The following is a 15446-nucleotide window of genomic DNA, read 5'->3' as shown; positions in this document are numbered from 1 at the left end:
ATCAGCACCAAGTGAAAGTTCAAGTGCTGATTATTTCCCTCGGGTTGAGGAAATGTTTCTTAATCCCCCTGTTGTTTGTGTCGACAGCTGCTGTACGAGGAATGGGCCAGCTACAGCATCTTCTACAAATATCAGCCCATCGGTCTCATCAGGTCAGATTTCTCCTGTCCCAGCCTACAGACTGAACTGGGGAAATGTTTCTCCAGTCTGTCAGGGCCACTGCTCACTCACATCATTAACTGCCCTCGCCAGCCTGCAGACCACAAAGAACGATGATTCTCCATTGGTCTTCGAGAAGCAATCGCATGGTTCTCACATTGTATTCAGGAGGCCTCTGCAGATTGTGGTTTTAATTCAAATTCAAATTCAAATTTATTAATTTATATAGCACCAATTCACGATGAGAACGCCTCAGTGTGCTTCACACAGCATAATAAAAACAGAAAAACTGAATTAAAAATTTAAAAATACAATAAAAAGACAAAACCATAAAAGAATACAAGAATAAAAACACATCATAAGACTAATGATAAAACAAAGAAAATAAATGAGTCTTTAAACGTGTTTTAAAAGTCTCGGGAGATCGTTCCACAAAGCTGGGGCACAGTAGGAGAAAGCTCTGTGATCAGCACACTTTTTATTCACCCTGGAAACAAATAAAATTCCTGCACCCTGCGAATGCAGGGCCGGAGCTGGTACATAGAGGCTTACCAGGTCAGCCACATAGGGAGTTGCAAGTTGATGAACAATTTTATGAACTCATAACAGCACCTTAAAATACGATCTTGCAGCAACTGGATGCCAGTGTAGGGATGCCAAAATGGGCGTAATGTGGTCAAATTTTCTGCTTTGTGTCAAAAGTCTGGCAGCAGCATTTTGAACCAGTTGAAGACCTCTAATACTGGACTGCGGTAAACCAGAAAATACAGCATTACAATAGTCCAATCAAGATGAGACAAATGCATGAATCAAAGTCTCAGCATCAGCCATAGACAGGATGGGACGAATCGTCCCTATATTTTGCAAATGGAAGAAAGCAGTCCTCGTAATGTCTCTAATGTGGAGGTCAAAAGACAACGTAGGATCAAAAATTACCCCAAGATTCCTCACTTTATCCATATGATGTATAACACATGAACCTAAGATAAGCGCTAGCTGATCAAATTGATGCCGATACCTCGCTAGACCAAGAACCATAACTTTAGTCTTATCAGAATTTAAAAGTAGGAAGTTACTAGACATCCATCTTCTCACTGATGCAAGGCAATCTTCCAAAGATTTTATGTGAATGAGATTGCCAGCAGTTATCAGCATGCACAATTGGGTGTCATCAGCATAGCAATGAAAGGCAATCCCAAAACACTGCAGTATATTCCCAAGGGGTGCTACATAAAGGGAAAAAAGCAGGGGGCCTAAAACAGATCCTTGCGGAACCCCAAAGTTCATGTCCCTAAGATCAGAGGAAGTGCCATTGCACAACACACAGTAAGAATGAGTGGACAGGTATGACGTCAATGATGCAAGGGCAGTTCCAATAATCCCAAAATGATTCTCCAGCCTATCAAGTAAAATATGATGATCCATGGTATTAAATGCAGCACTAAGATCCAGCAGCACCAAGATAGTAGTGATAGCCGAGTCCATTACTCGCATTGCTGGTTTAATACTGACAAAGTGCCGTCTTAAGCTGGTTTACTGTATGGTGTGTGTAATAATGCACATATGTCCATTTTTAACAGTGTGTCCTCTCACAGGAAGTACTTTGGAGAAAAGGTTGGGCTGTACTTTGCCTGGTTAGGAGTCTACACACAGATGCTGATCCCTGCAGCGATTGTGGGTGTTATTGTTTTCCTGTACGGCTGTGCCACCGTGGATGATAATATTCCCAGGTACACACACCATCTCTTATCTTAGTCCTTTCGAATTACTTTTTCACAAGTAATCAACTGATTCTCAGAAAATGTTTCAGAAATACTGATTACTATCAGATACACTGCATCATATTTTAGAGGCACAAACACCTCCAAGATTGCATGTGTGGGTGTTTGTTGGTACAAAGCAAATATTTATTCTCCTTTCAGTGTTTTTTTTTTCTTTTTTCACAACAAAGTGACGTACTGGCTGAGATAAAAGTTGTTTTGAATCCCAAAACCTTCATGCTAGCTGCTAATCATTAGTGTTAATCAAGGTTAGCATGACAGTACATGCTACTGCTAATGTGAGTCCACATATGCAAATGCTAGCCACAGCTATAGTTCTGTGCTGTTCTGAGGCAACATTTTCACATATACTATGTACATAAGTATACAGCAGAGGTGGGCGGTACACCGGTATCGTAGTTATTACCGGTGTGATAGTGCGCCATATAATATCATCAACACTGCAATAATATAGAATACACAGAGGGCCAGTTATTTTATTTTTTCATACACAAATGAAAAACAACACAGATGAAATGCTGAAAAATAATCCCAAAGAACAATTAACTTTGACATCAATAAACATTTCAGTGCAACTCTGACTTGAACAACTGTACCCATTGTTGAACAATTCATGAATTGTGGTACAACAGGAGATCTCAGCATAAGACCAAAGAAAAGGAAGACTTTCCAAACACACTGGCATGAGCAGAAACTGAACCTTGAAATGCCGGATTAACAAATTACCCACTCAGCTTTTGAGCAAGTTGGAATCTGAGAATCTACATGTGTCAGTATACGAGTTGAGGAATTCCTGTAAGAATGTTGATTCCCGATTTTCCAAATTAGTAAGATTATGGCACAAGCAGGGATTGAACCCTGAACCTCTTGCATGTCAAACAAACAAATCACCCACTGAGCCAGTGAGGAAGGTAGGGCATATAAATTTGAGGTCCATAAACCTCCCAGTCTACCAAGTACTGGAAACCCTGACCCTGATGCTGCATGTCAAGCAGCTGATGAGCAGTGTAGGAAGGATGACCATCCACAAGCAGGAGGGAGGGGGCATCAGCAGGAGGGCACAAAGGAGTTTAGGAGACCGGCTTTATCACAAGCTGAGCCTTTTGGCTGATTGAATATATTCTAAGTTCCAGTGGTCAGTCCAGGATGATGAAGGGAATGACTGTGCCTTCCAACCAGTGCCTCCAATCTTCCAATGTCTCTTTGACCACCAGAAGCTCTCTGTTGCCAACATCATAGTTGCACTCAGCAGGTATCAGATGATGAGAAAATAAGCACAAGGGTGTTGTTTGTGGTCTGTGTCAGATTGTTGTGAATGGAAGACCCTAATTCCAAAGTAAGAGGCATCAACTTCAACTGTGAACTGGCGGTCATGGTCTAGTTGGATGAGGAAAAAGGGTGTTTGAGTTTCTGGAAGGCCTGATCGGTAGTAGAAGTCCATAGGAATGGTGACGTCAGTGAGGTGAGTTTGGTGCAGTGACTTGACTGTCCTTGTGGATCAATCTGAGATAGAAAATAGCAAACCCTAGAAAGTGTTGGAGCTGTTGATGTTGGTGGGGACTGGAGATTTGGTGACTGTGCTGACTTTATCTGGGTCTCGTTTGAATTTTTCTTTTAGGGAAATGTAGCCTAGGAATGTGACTGATGATTGCTGGAACACACACTCTTCTGCTTTTACAAGTAAACGGTTTTCTAGGAGACACTGTAGAACCTGTTGGACATGGTGGGAGGCTGGAGATTTGGAAAAAATCTCCAACAAAAAATCTCCAGCAGATTTTGTCAAGAAGTATAAAGTAGCAAAAAATAGAAATACTCAAACACAGCACCAGCATGCCAAGATTCTGCAGTATAGTACTAGAGATTTGTGTAAATGTGTCACTTTGACCACTGATTTTTGGATAAATGCTTTCTTTTTTCTGTGACAAATTTGGACAGGGCAGTTATGACGTGTCTAAATATATTTTTAAAACTACAGGTGTATTACACTGGTCAACATGATTTTTCTTGCATGGAGTTTTTCAATGGATTTTGGGTCATTTGAATCTGAATCTGGTGTTTGTTTTTGACAATCACATCATATTTTTCACATATGAAAACGTATTTCTCGTATCAAGCATTGAAGCAAAAGCTCCAGTTTCGCACACCTCTTCAGCGCCATAAACAGTATAATGGCTCTTTGTTCACATTTCGTGAACCTGGTTTAAAAACTATGCCTTTGAAGCTGCTTTTGTGCAGGATTAGTGGCATCAAACTCGTGAGTGAATGAGCAACTTTTGTGTAATCCATCAATACAGAGGATGCAGATTGCAAAAAAAAATGTAAGGTGATAGAGGAAATGTGAGCTCAGAATTGGATTCAGCGCCCCAAAATTACCCTAAATCAGTTTTTAAAGTCCGTGAAAGAAAAAAATTTGACCAGTGTAATAAAAGACTAATTAAATTAACAAAAGGAGGGATCAAATACAAAACAGGCATTCAAACAAAGAGGCCAAAACACAGAGCTCGAAACCAGTTTGACAGAGTTCAATTGTAACTGAGTCAGGGTAATATTATAAAGGAACACATAGTCCACGAGTGACCCACAAACCTGTGGGACCGATCCATGACAGGTTGCATAACTGTGGTGAGTTCAGGGAGCTGGGAGAAACAAAGGCCAACTTTCAAGCATCGCTGTGTGTGTGTGAGATCAGTGTGAGCACTAAAATTAGATGATATTTATAATAAACTTGATTTTATCATGATACCCATTAAAAGACAAGTAACGAAACACATTTTGAATAACTCTCCTTCCAGCTTATCCATACAAAAAAGGTAACTGGACAAGTTCAATGCTGCATGGACAGTATTTGAACATACTACTACATATGAAATTTCTCTGTGACTTTATCACTCATGATCACAAATATGAGAGCACGTCAGCAGTTTATGAATGATGTTATATGCTTTAGAATCATTTCTTGTTTGTATCTTGTTTGTACTGTGTTGTCAATACAGTACAAACACATCTGCTTTTAGAGAAACTGTCTGCAATGGGAGTCAGTGCTTTTTTAATAAAATGATTTTATGCTTTTTTAAATAACAGAACTCAACGCGTTAAGATCAATGGGACATTATCAGACGTCAGACACAGCAACACCAGGCTTCCACAAGGCAGTGTGTCATCGCCAGTGCTTTTCACCATTTATACAAATGATTGTAAAAGCACACATCAAAATAATAGCATTTTGAAATATGCAGATGACACTGCCATTGTGAGTCTTTTATCTAAGGATACGGACACATCCTTATATCACAATGAAATTGACAGTTTTACAAAATGGTGTGAAAGGAACTTTCTTGTGATTAATCCAACAAAAACACAAGAAATTGTTTTTGACCCTCGGCATGTATGTGAGCATGAACCTGTCCACATAGATAAAGTGATCATCCAGCAAGTGGACTCCTACAGATATCTTGGGTCCACATGGACAGTGCTCTCTCCTGGACGGCTCACATTGACTCTCTCTGCTCACGGTTGCAGCAGAGGCTGTATTTTTTAAGGAGGTTGAGGCTGCATGGAGTGGCAGACCCGGCGCCACGAGGGGGCGTTTGGGGGCGACGCCCCCTCACGTCATCAACCCTGCCCCCTCGGATGTGAGAGTTATCAAAAAGAAAAAGAAAAAGAAATACTGGAAAATATAGCAAAATATTAGTTATTCAATAATATCACGTATTTAACAAATAAACCAAATTAATTAACTAAAGTAATTCATTTTAAAACAAACGGATATGGCATGTGTCTGTTCAAGCGATTTGATAGGTTGAGGGTTGCGCTTGTCAGTGCGGCAGAGGGCATGGATCCTGAGTCCTGCGATTATGGCAAGGTGGACGAATTAAAGCATGCTCGATTTATTCAAGCAGTGTCAGAGCTGGAGTTCCTGGGATTCGTCAAGTCCACCAAGCAAAAGGCAGATCATGTAGCACGACTCACTTGGGGAGAGTGTTAATGCTGCGTTTACACATAACGACGACAAGTCACGAATGTCATTTTTCTGTCATTCGTGACACATTCTTGACATTCTTAATGTGACTTAACGCATCTGAACAGGTTTCTTAATAGTGCGTGTTGGTGTGTGATATTCTTGATATTCGTGGAGCATGTTTTTGCCTGTCAAAAAATCTGCCACGAATGTCACACACCACCCTCATTTTGTCTCACGTCGTGGAGGTCGCAGCTGAGCGTATTGATCCGTCTTGATGAGTACTGATCCTTAATAGAACGTGACAACGTTTGTAGTGGTTCCTGTGATGGTTCCTGGAGCCCAAACTGTCACGCGTTATTACGAAGTGACACGGAAACTGTCAAGTTTTGACACGACTTGTAACGCGGCGTCACATTTCACTGCGCGCCACGACGAATCAGTTTTCTGTCACGTGCGCACAATTAAACTGGGCTCCAAATGTCATTCCACAGTTCCTGCTGAAGCTCCTCAGGATGCTCCTGCAGGTGTTCCACCTGCTGTTGTAACCGATGAGCGGGAGAAGGAGTCTGAACCAGAGGAGACTCACGTGCAGCCAGACATCTCTGCACCTCCTCCAGTCCGGCAGAGGAAGAAGCGTGCGCACAATTAAACCCTGCTGCACCGCAGTCAGTTTGATTGTTGACACCAAGTCGGCTAAAAGTCTAATTTCAGTGCTCTTCAGCGCGCTCCTGCAGGTGTTCCACCTGCTGCATGTGCCTGATGTTTGGGAAAATGCACGAGATGAGACCCGCATGAAGCCACACATCTGGCTCTGTCCTCCTCCTCCTCCTCTCTGCGCCACTCCATGGCACAGAGCCCAACTACGCATGCAGTCACAAAGTTCTTCTGAAAAACTGGAGCGATCTGAATTCGGCTGGATGAATATGGGTGTCTGTGGAGACAATTCACCTCGTTCACAACGTGACAGAACTTAACGATGCCCTGTTACGCTCAATAGCGCGCAACAACACAATTCTCAGGTGTCAGGTGTCCTCAGGAACTGCTGCAACCTGTTACCACACGTTACGATTAATGGCACGTGTTGCTGGAGAACTATCAGGAACCATTACGCACGGTCAAGAATAGTGTTCCGTGTTGTTGCGCGCTATTGTAACAGCGCATCGTTAAGTTCTGTCACATTGTGAACGAGGTGAATTGTCTCCACACACACACCCATATTCATCCAACCGAATTCAGATCTCTCCAGTTTTTCAGAAGAACTTTGTGACTGCATGCGTAGTTGGGCTCTGTGCCATGGAGTGGCGCACATGCCCAATTGCGCTGTTTGCGCGTGTGATGGAGGGCTGTATGTGGGGTTAATCTACTGTCTCGTGTCGTTTCTCAGATCAGTTGTTGGTTTGGTTTTGTGGTATGCAGATCACTTGACCGAGGGTCTATACTTTCAAATAATAATAAAAAATACTGTCATCACTCTTTAATCTTAGTCAGTCTCTTACAACGGTGTAGCCTAAATACATGAGCTTTCCAGGAGCGCACCCAATTCATTACGCACGCTCAGAGGCACGTCTCCTCTGGTGCGCATTTTTTTTGGGGGGGGGGGACCCCGCCCCCTGTGATAAACTCATCACCCCCTTAATATTTTTTTTCTGGCACCGGGCTTGTGGAGTGGGAATTAACATCTTGCTTGTTTTTTTACAGAGCAACACTTGAGAGTCTCATTCGTTATGGGATTACAGTGTGGTTTGGTACCTTGTCTGTCCAGCTGAAAAACAAGCTTGCTCACATCCATAAAACAGCCATGAAAGTAGCAGGGCTAAAAGATTACCTGTCTATTCAAGCCTTATATGAAGAGGCAGTGGCAAGAAGAGGTAAAATCATTTCAAAGGACCCAGAGCATGCTCTTTACAGTGAATATGTCCTGTTGCCTTCAGGACGGAGACTGAGGGTGCCACAGTGTCGGACTAACACATTTAAGCTGTCCTTTGTCCCATCTTCTATTAAACTGCTGAACACTAGATCTTCACGTACATCAGATTTTCTGCATAGTACTTAACCTGCACTTTACCAACTCTGTGGTTGAATGTGTGTTGTTTGTATCTGTTTTTATTGTTTGTTTTTTTTGTTTTTGTTTTTTTGTATTGTTTTTAAACAATATGTAGCACTGTGCCCAAGACAAATTTCCCTTTGGGGACAATAAAGTTTTTTTCTATTCTATTCTATTCTATCATGTGCCTGTTGTGTCCTTGCCTCTCTCCATTGTCAGTATGGAGATCTGTGATCCCAGGAACAACATCACAATGTGCCCGCTGTGCGACCGAGCCTGCAGCTACTGGAAGCTGGTGACAGCGTGTGGAACGGCCCGAGCCAGCCATCTCTTTGACAACCCAGCCACCGTCTTCTTTTCCATCTTCATGGCCCTCTGGGGTAAGCTCACGTTCACGGCAAGCATTAAAAAAATCTGCTAAAAGGGCTAATGAAGACAATTAAATTACACTGAAACTGGAAAAAAAACACTCATTAGATCTGTCACTCGTATTTTAAGTTAGTGTGTGGTTTTATTGTAGAGGTGATAATGACGTCTGGAACTTACTTATACAGCAAAAGACTGGTGTTTAAAAGATGGTATAAGGTCTATTTGTATAGTGAAAGATTTCCACTTTACAACTGCTATATGGTGTACTGGCCCCCATTTTCAAAAGGATACCTCCTCTACCCTACCCTGATTCACCACCAAGAAGTGGTTTCAATCAGATGAGGTCTTATTTACTTATTGCCTTGTAATGAAAATCAAGATGGCATCTGAAGCGACTGTGTCGGACAACCAACAACAACATTTTTCAAAGGAGCGTTCCTTTAGGCTGTCCCAGTACAACATCACGAAACGGGTTTAATCAGCAGAGGCGTTCTTTAGTTATTGTGCAGGAATTAAAATATTGGGTGATGGGTGTTCTTTGTTTTCGAAAAGAACCTTCCTCGAGCTTCTTGGTTTCAATCAGGCAGGATTTTCTTTCATTCTTGTGTGAAAATGAAAATCAAGATGGTGCCCGCAGTGGCCTTGTTGGAGAATACATGAAGGCCATTTTCAAAATTAAACCTCAGTACATCACGAAGAAATTATATTAATCAGACGAGGCTTTCTTTACTTATTGTGTGGCAATGAAAATCAAGATAGCATCTGCAAGTGGACATATTGGATCGTAAATGGACTGCATTTATGTAGCACTTTTCCATGTGCATCAGAAGCTCAAAACACTTTACAATGATGCCTCACATTCACCCATTCACACACACACACCAATGTCAGGGTGCTGCCATGCGAGGTGCTCACTACACACCAGGAACAACTAGGGAATTAAGGACCTTCCCCAAGGTCCCTTAGTGATTTTCTGGCCTGGCTGGTTTTTGAACTGAGGATCCTCTGGTCTGAAGCCAGATGTTTAACCACAAGACCATCACCTCCCCAGTAATGCATGTTGGTCATTTTAGGAATGAACCTTCCTCTAGCATCTCCCAATTCACCATCGTGAATGGTTTCAATCGGTCAAGGTGTTCTGTAGTTATAGTGCAGAAATGAAAATTTTATAGATGGAGGTGCAGCTCCTTCCCAACGTTGTTGAGAAGGAGCATTAAAAAAAGCACATAGTTTTTGAGCCACACTGGTTTAAACTGTCAGAATCGCCGAAGGTATCTGTTCCATCAACACACAGGCAATCTGCTTGTCCACTGATGCGCTGCCAAGCTGCCATCTGTTAGCAGCAGCAGGAGTTTCACAGCAGGAGGTGTTGTGCTTATGTCTGACAGGGTTACTTCACCTCAACCATCTGGAAACACATAGTCAGAGCTGTGAACCAGAGGAAAGTCAATATGACAAAAGTTCACTGAGTCTTGATGGGCAATTCAATTGCTGCTGTAGTAGCAAACTTTTTACTTGACCTCCGGCCTTTCATCTGAAGACTCAGGTTCTCCTGGTGTGTGTATGTATGTGTGTGTGGGTTCTACCATCTCCACCACCATCCACAGACATGCAGGGTAGCATGAGTGCTGACTATACGTGTGAGTAGATGCGACTGGTCATCTGTGTGAATCAGTTTGTGACGTTTTTTGCTCACTGTGATCTGGGAGAGTGTCCAGTACATGGGCTGAAAATGGGCAGATAGATGAACGCTCCTGTCCACTGTGACGCACTGCAAAGATTTATTTTTCAGGTGAAAAATTATATGAATATCAAAAGCTTTGAATATTAAAAAAAAAATGTGCAACCAAATATCTGCAGTGTTTGTCAGGAAGAGCACAATGACACCAAAGCTCCACAGGACCCTTTCATTTCAGAAATTAAAATTTCCTCTTGACCTTTGACCATGATCACTGATCTTTGAAACTGACCAAGGAACAGTGGTGGGCACAGCTAACCAAAATGTTAGCTTCGATAACCATTGATCAGATAACTGAAAAGTTATCTTTTATGATGATAAACCAATAAAACATTTATCTTTATTACAGAAGACTGATAACCGATAATGTTTATCAATGAACTTAGCTCCACAAATATCAAAGGGCAGATCAGGATCAAAGGAATTTGGATCATAGCTCAAAAATGAAGAAAGGCATGATCCAGCAATTGATTGGATCCCAACAACCAGGTTCAAAGATAAAAGGCCAGATTAATTTCAAACGAGTCTGGATCAAAATTCAAAGACAAATGATTGGGATTAAATATCCATTATCAGTCTTAAAGATCAAAGACACAACCAGGATCAAATCAATCTCAAGAAAAGACCAGAATTAAGATATTGTCCTATTTGTCTGAATCTGCACTAAAATTATTCATTGACCTAGTGTTTACCTCCCCCATCGCATTTCTCTGAAGTCCATTCATGTCCTTTAGAAATATCCTGCTGAATAACTAATAATATACAAATAATGAATGTTTATGAGTTCAGTGGTACGAATATTTCATGAGGTGAAAGCTGAAACATACCATTCAATGAGGTGAAGCCAAGTTGAATGGTATGTTCCAGTGTGTGTGTGTGTGTGTGTGTGTGTGTGTGTGTGTGTGTGTATGTGTGTGTGGGGCAGCGTCAGTTAGCTCAATGAAATCACCATGTCGTTGTCCCCTGCACGCGCACGTACACACACAACCGTCTCAGTCGACTGTGTACGTCCGCAGTGCAGTGAAAAAAAATCATGTCAGAAATGAGTCCATCTTTTCTTTCTTTCTTCCTGCTAACAGCCTCCAGACAGCGCAGTGAAGGTGTGTCTTACAAGCAGCATCAGTTAGCTCAATCAAATTGTCTTGGGAGAGTCGTTGTCCCCCACGCGTGTGCGCACACACACACGCAACCTGGTCGGTGCTTCTGCGTGCATGTACTACCAAAAATAAACTGTGTATGTCCTCAGTGCAGCAAAAAAAAAATCACATCAGAAATGAGTCTAGCTCTTCTTTTTCTCCCTGCTAACAGCCTCCAGACAGCACAGTGGATTTGTTTTGTGTGTGCATGCGATGACGGTGTGTGCGCAATCATGGGTGCACAAGGGCATGTGCACGCCCAGGATGTGGAGGATGTGCGCGCGTGCATGTGTTTGTGCGTGTGTGCATGAAGAGTGCAATGGTACAAAATGTATGGAACCAAATTTGCACTCTAAATGGAACCAAGCTGCACTCTAAATGCAATGCAACACAAATGGGATGAATTAATCCATGTCATGTGACATACAAAGCACCAATCAAATGACAAGGATCCACTCAGCCATTATATAAAAAACAAAAGTGTAGCCTCCTTGATGGATGTCAAGAAAAAGCTTTGCCCAACATATGCAAGAAGCAAAAACAGTGTGCAGAATGAGACTAAATTTTGTACATCACTGGCAATAAAAAAAATTAATTAATGAACTGGCCCCAACAAATCATTTAAGATTCAGGCTTGTTTACAGAATTACTATTTTACTTTAATGTCACAAAAATATATAAACTCAACATTTGAAAAGCTAAAGATATTTTTTATTTTGACCAAAATAGTTCTTACAAAAAACTGTGGAGGTGAACACTCATTTCTAAAAACATATATAGTTGACTCACTGTAGACATTTCACAAATTGATATATAAATATAAATGTTAAAACATTTGCATAAATTTATGAGGGGAAAAGTGGAATTAGAGGCTGACATGGTGTTAATAGTAAAGTCGCTGTGACATTATAAATGTTTTTCTATCATCTTTATATGACAGAACAGTAAAACTCAGTAAGTGGTCTACAGATGACCCCTCTGACCACCAGATGAAATGAAAAACATGAATAATTAACCCTATAATGTCGTACGTATCATTTTTGATATGTACAGCATTATAACCAATATTATTATATGGCTATGACACTACACGCACTCTGATTGGCTGATTTCTGTTCTGATATTTTCCCATGTCAGACCGTTACCATGACAGTTGGGCCAGATCACATATCAGATACAAACCAGAAATCTAAAAACACGATTACAAAAACAAAGTCGGACATGAACATACTCCATAAATATACACCATATAAATATACTCCATAAATATAGAGAACATACTCCTTAAATAAACACCAGCAGAAAAAAAACACACAGATTGAAAGCTTACCAGCTAACGACCGGACCAACTGTTAGCAAGCTCTTCACCGAAGTGAAGAAAGCGAACGGGCCTGACGACATGCCTAAAACCATCAGCAGCTTTTCTATTCAGAAGATACTGTATGTTCATGTGTTTATATATATAATAGCCATATAATAAGCAAATTATTAACCTCATGCTTGGTTAATATACATTAATATCCAGATTAAGGTTTTTAAAAGTTACAGGTTGTACCATCTGTCATGTGTTATGGGGTAAAATGTCATAGAATTAAATGGACCTTGCCCTTGTTCGACCATTACTTTGGAGACCAAACATTCAACATGGTCAAAACTATTCCATGTAGTAAAACCACTTGCATCATTTTTGCAACTTGAACGTCTGACCCCCTATATACACTGAAATTGACATTTGTCAACAAAAAAGTGTGTGTGTGTGTGTGTGTGTGTGTGTGTGTGTGTGTGTGTGTGTGTGTTGGGGGGGGATCAATGATCACTTGTAGATATGAGTACATGAAGTGCAAAGTGTCAGACTGTGTGGCCATTTCCTAAAAATTTGTTTCGGGTTTATAAAGGTAAAGCGGTGCTGTGCATGAAGTGAGTGAAGTGGAATCAAAATCAGAATGCATTCAGCAGATATAATCATCATCATAACTTCTGTCATGTGAAAGAATGATAACAATAATTAATCAGAGGGAGAGGAAATAACGTGGTTGCCATCCTCTAATTATTACCACTAATTTTTACAGAGCCTTTACTTTGCACCTTGTTGACATAATGAACTTTTTGTCTACTTTTGCTTTACACTCAGACCAGCTATGGTTGTGAGAGCTCTGTTTGCTGCGTCGTGTTTCGTAGGTGAATCATGTTGTACTTTTGTAGCTTTCCTCCTGTGCAACGTGTGCTCTGGGGAGTATGGAAAGTACAAACTTGTGCAAAGTTGTTGTGTCTGCATAAAAATGTGGTTTTGTGTGAAAAATTCAATAAGATTTGACTGGAGGCCCGTGTACGCTGCAGCCATCGATCGGTGCTGCAAGCCTTCCATTGTACCAGTGAGAACACACTTTTAGATTTATTTAAAGTTTGCTTTGGAGGAAAACATCCATGGTCAGCAGACTCTGCACTGAGGCTGTTGCAGAGTTCCACAAATGGAACCAAGTGAAAGTGGCTTCTCGTTCCATTTGTCACCTTTGTGCCTGATGGGCAATTCCATGAAAAATGGGAAATATTGTTATGTGTCGGACGCAGCTCGGAGAACCGACCAGCGTTTGAAGGACCCAGTATGAAATAAGCAGAGCACGGTACAAAGGCTAACTGAATTTAATACATAACAGTGATCATAATAATAATAAAAGGTGCGGTCTGGCGTGGTGCGCTCCCAGCAGCGCTAATGGTCCGGAGCCAGAAGCTGTTTCGGACCCAAGGACCCCGCCGACACCCCCCAGGTGGCCGCAACAACCGAGTCTGTGAAAGAAGGAACCATTATGTGAGTCCACACTCTACACACAGAACACTTAAAGGTGTACAAACAGCAAACACTTCCTGGCTTGATTACTGATCAGCTTCCAACCTGCAGGCATGGAACATCCCGTTCACAAATCACCACCGCAGTGGAAGCTGATACATGACTAACATACAGCTCAATACAATAAGGTGTGAGGGACACCACATTTACTGACTGTATAACTGTTAGTCACAAAATCCAACGTACCTCAGGAAGTGTGCTGACGAGCGTGAGACCTCACCCTCTCCTCTTTCACAGACCGTGCATCAAACCTGGACATTCTCAGCGTCCGCTGCTGATGAGATGGCTCCCAAGACGACGATCTCACCCGTCTGGTCACAAGGTCGAGTCTCTGGCAAATGCACACTGTGCATTTCAGTCTTAAATGCCAACATACTCCAATCCCTCCAGATGCACCTCAGCTGTGAGTCCTGACGAGTCGCAGGTGATCAGGGTGAAGTCCTAACAGCCTCAGCAACACAGCCACTCAGTCCCAAATGCACGCCACCTGGGAGGAAACACAAAAGGCAAACAAACCAGCAGCCAGGCCCCCCCAGCCATACAACAGTACCCCACCCTCACGGGAAGCCTCCCGGCGACCACACACACCTGGCCCAGGAGAAACACCCCCCTCCAGGGACCATGGCTGGAAACCACGTCCGCGTTAGTCCTCCAACAGACTGGTTGAACTGGCTGCATCTTTGCCTTTGTTTCTGACAGTCTTAGCACAGGTGTGGCCAGGAGTTCCTACACCTGTGCGGTCAGCCTTTAACCAAACGTGTGATTAGTCAAAAACAAAACAACCAAAACATCCCCCCCCCCCCCCTCCCCAGGGGACCGTCCCATCAAACCCCAGGGAAGGGGAGAAAGGAAAAACAACCCAAACCTACAAACAAAAATACTAAAACACCCCCCCCCCCCCAGAGGACCGTTCCATCAAACCCCAGGGAAGGGGAGAAAAGAAAAACAACCCACATGTAAACACACAAACAAAAATGCCAAAAGACCCCCCCCTCCTCCCCCCCAAACGACACGCAGGGACCAACACCCCCCAGAGGGCCACCCGCCAGCTCCAGGAGTAATAACCACGGCCGAGGTCCCTCTGGGATCCACCGTCACCCACGGGGACTACCAGCGCTCCCCAGAGGACCACTCGTCAACCCCAGGAGACGCCTCCCCACACGACCAATGGACCCAGCCCCGGCCGCCCACGGCTAGATGGACCCAACGCCTTTTCCCCCCCAGAGGACACCACAGTCAAACCCTGAGGGTGGAAACTGGGGGAGGAAAAACAAAACAAAAACCCCAAACCCCCCCCCCCCCTCCCCTCCCGGGTGCAGAGGCCACCTGGGAAACGCCCAGTACAACCTAACTGCACCCCTCCAGCAATGCCGACACTACGGCACCCCCGGCTGGAGTCAGAGGAGAAGAGAG

General features: G+C 42.8%; 1 protein-coding gene across 1 annotated transcript in view; it reads left to right on the top strand.

The window, feature by feature from the left end:
• Positions 1 to 15446, top strand: part of ano1a (anoctamin 1, calcium activated chloride channel a) — a 278021-nt gene that overhangs the window by 184645 nt on the left and 77930 nt on the right. Inside the window, exons 10-12 of the mRNA XM_034183761.1 lie at positions 88 to 152; positions 1755 to 1889; positions 8165 to 8325. Of these exons, the coding sequence (XP_034039652.1) occupies positions 88 to 152; positions 1755 to 1889; positions 8165 to 8325 (361 nt within the window). The remainder of the gene's footprint in view (positions 1 to 87; positions 153 to 1754; positions 1890 to 8164; positions 8326 to 15446) is intronic.

The sequence above is a fragment of the Thalassophryne amazonica genome, chromosome 2 (assembly GCF_902500255.1).
Source record: "Thalassophryne amazonica chromosome 2, fThaAma1.1, whole genome shotgun sequence".
NCBI lineage: Eukaryota > Metazoa > Chordata > Actinopteri > Batrachoidiformes > Batrachoididae > Thalassophryne > Thalassophryne amazonica.
The sequence above is the reverse complement of the archived record's forward strand: the minus strand, read 5'-3'. Positions and strand labels throughout refer to the sequence as shown.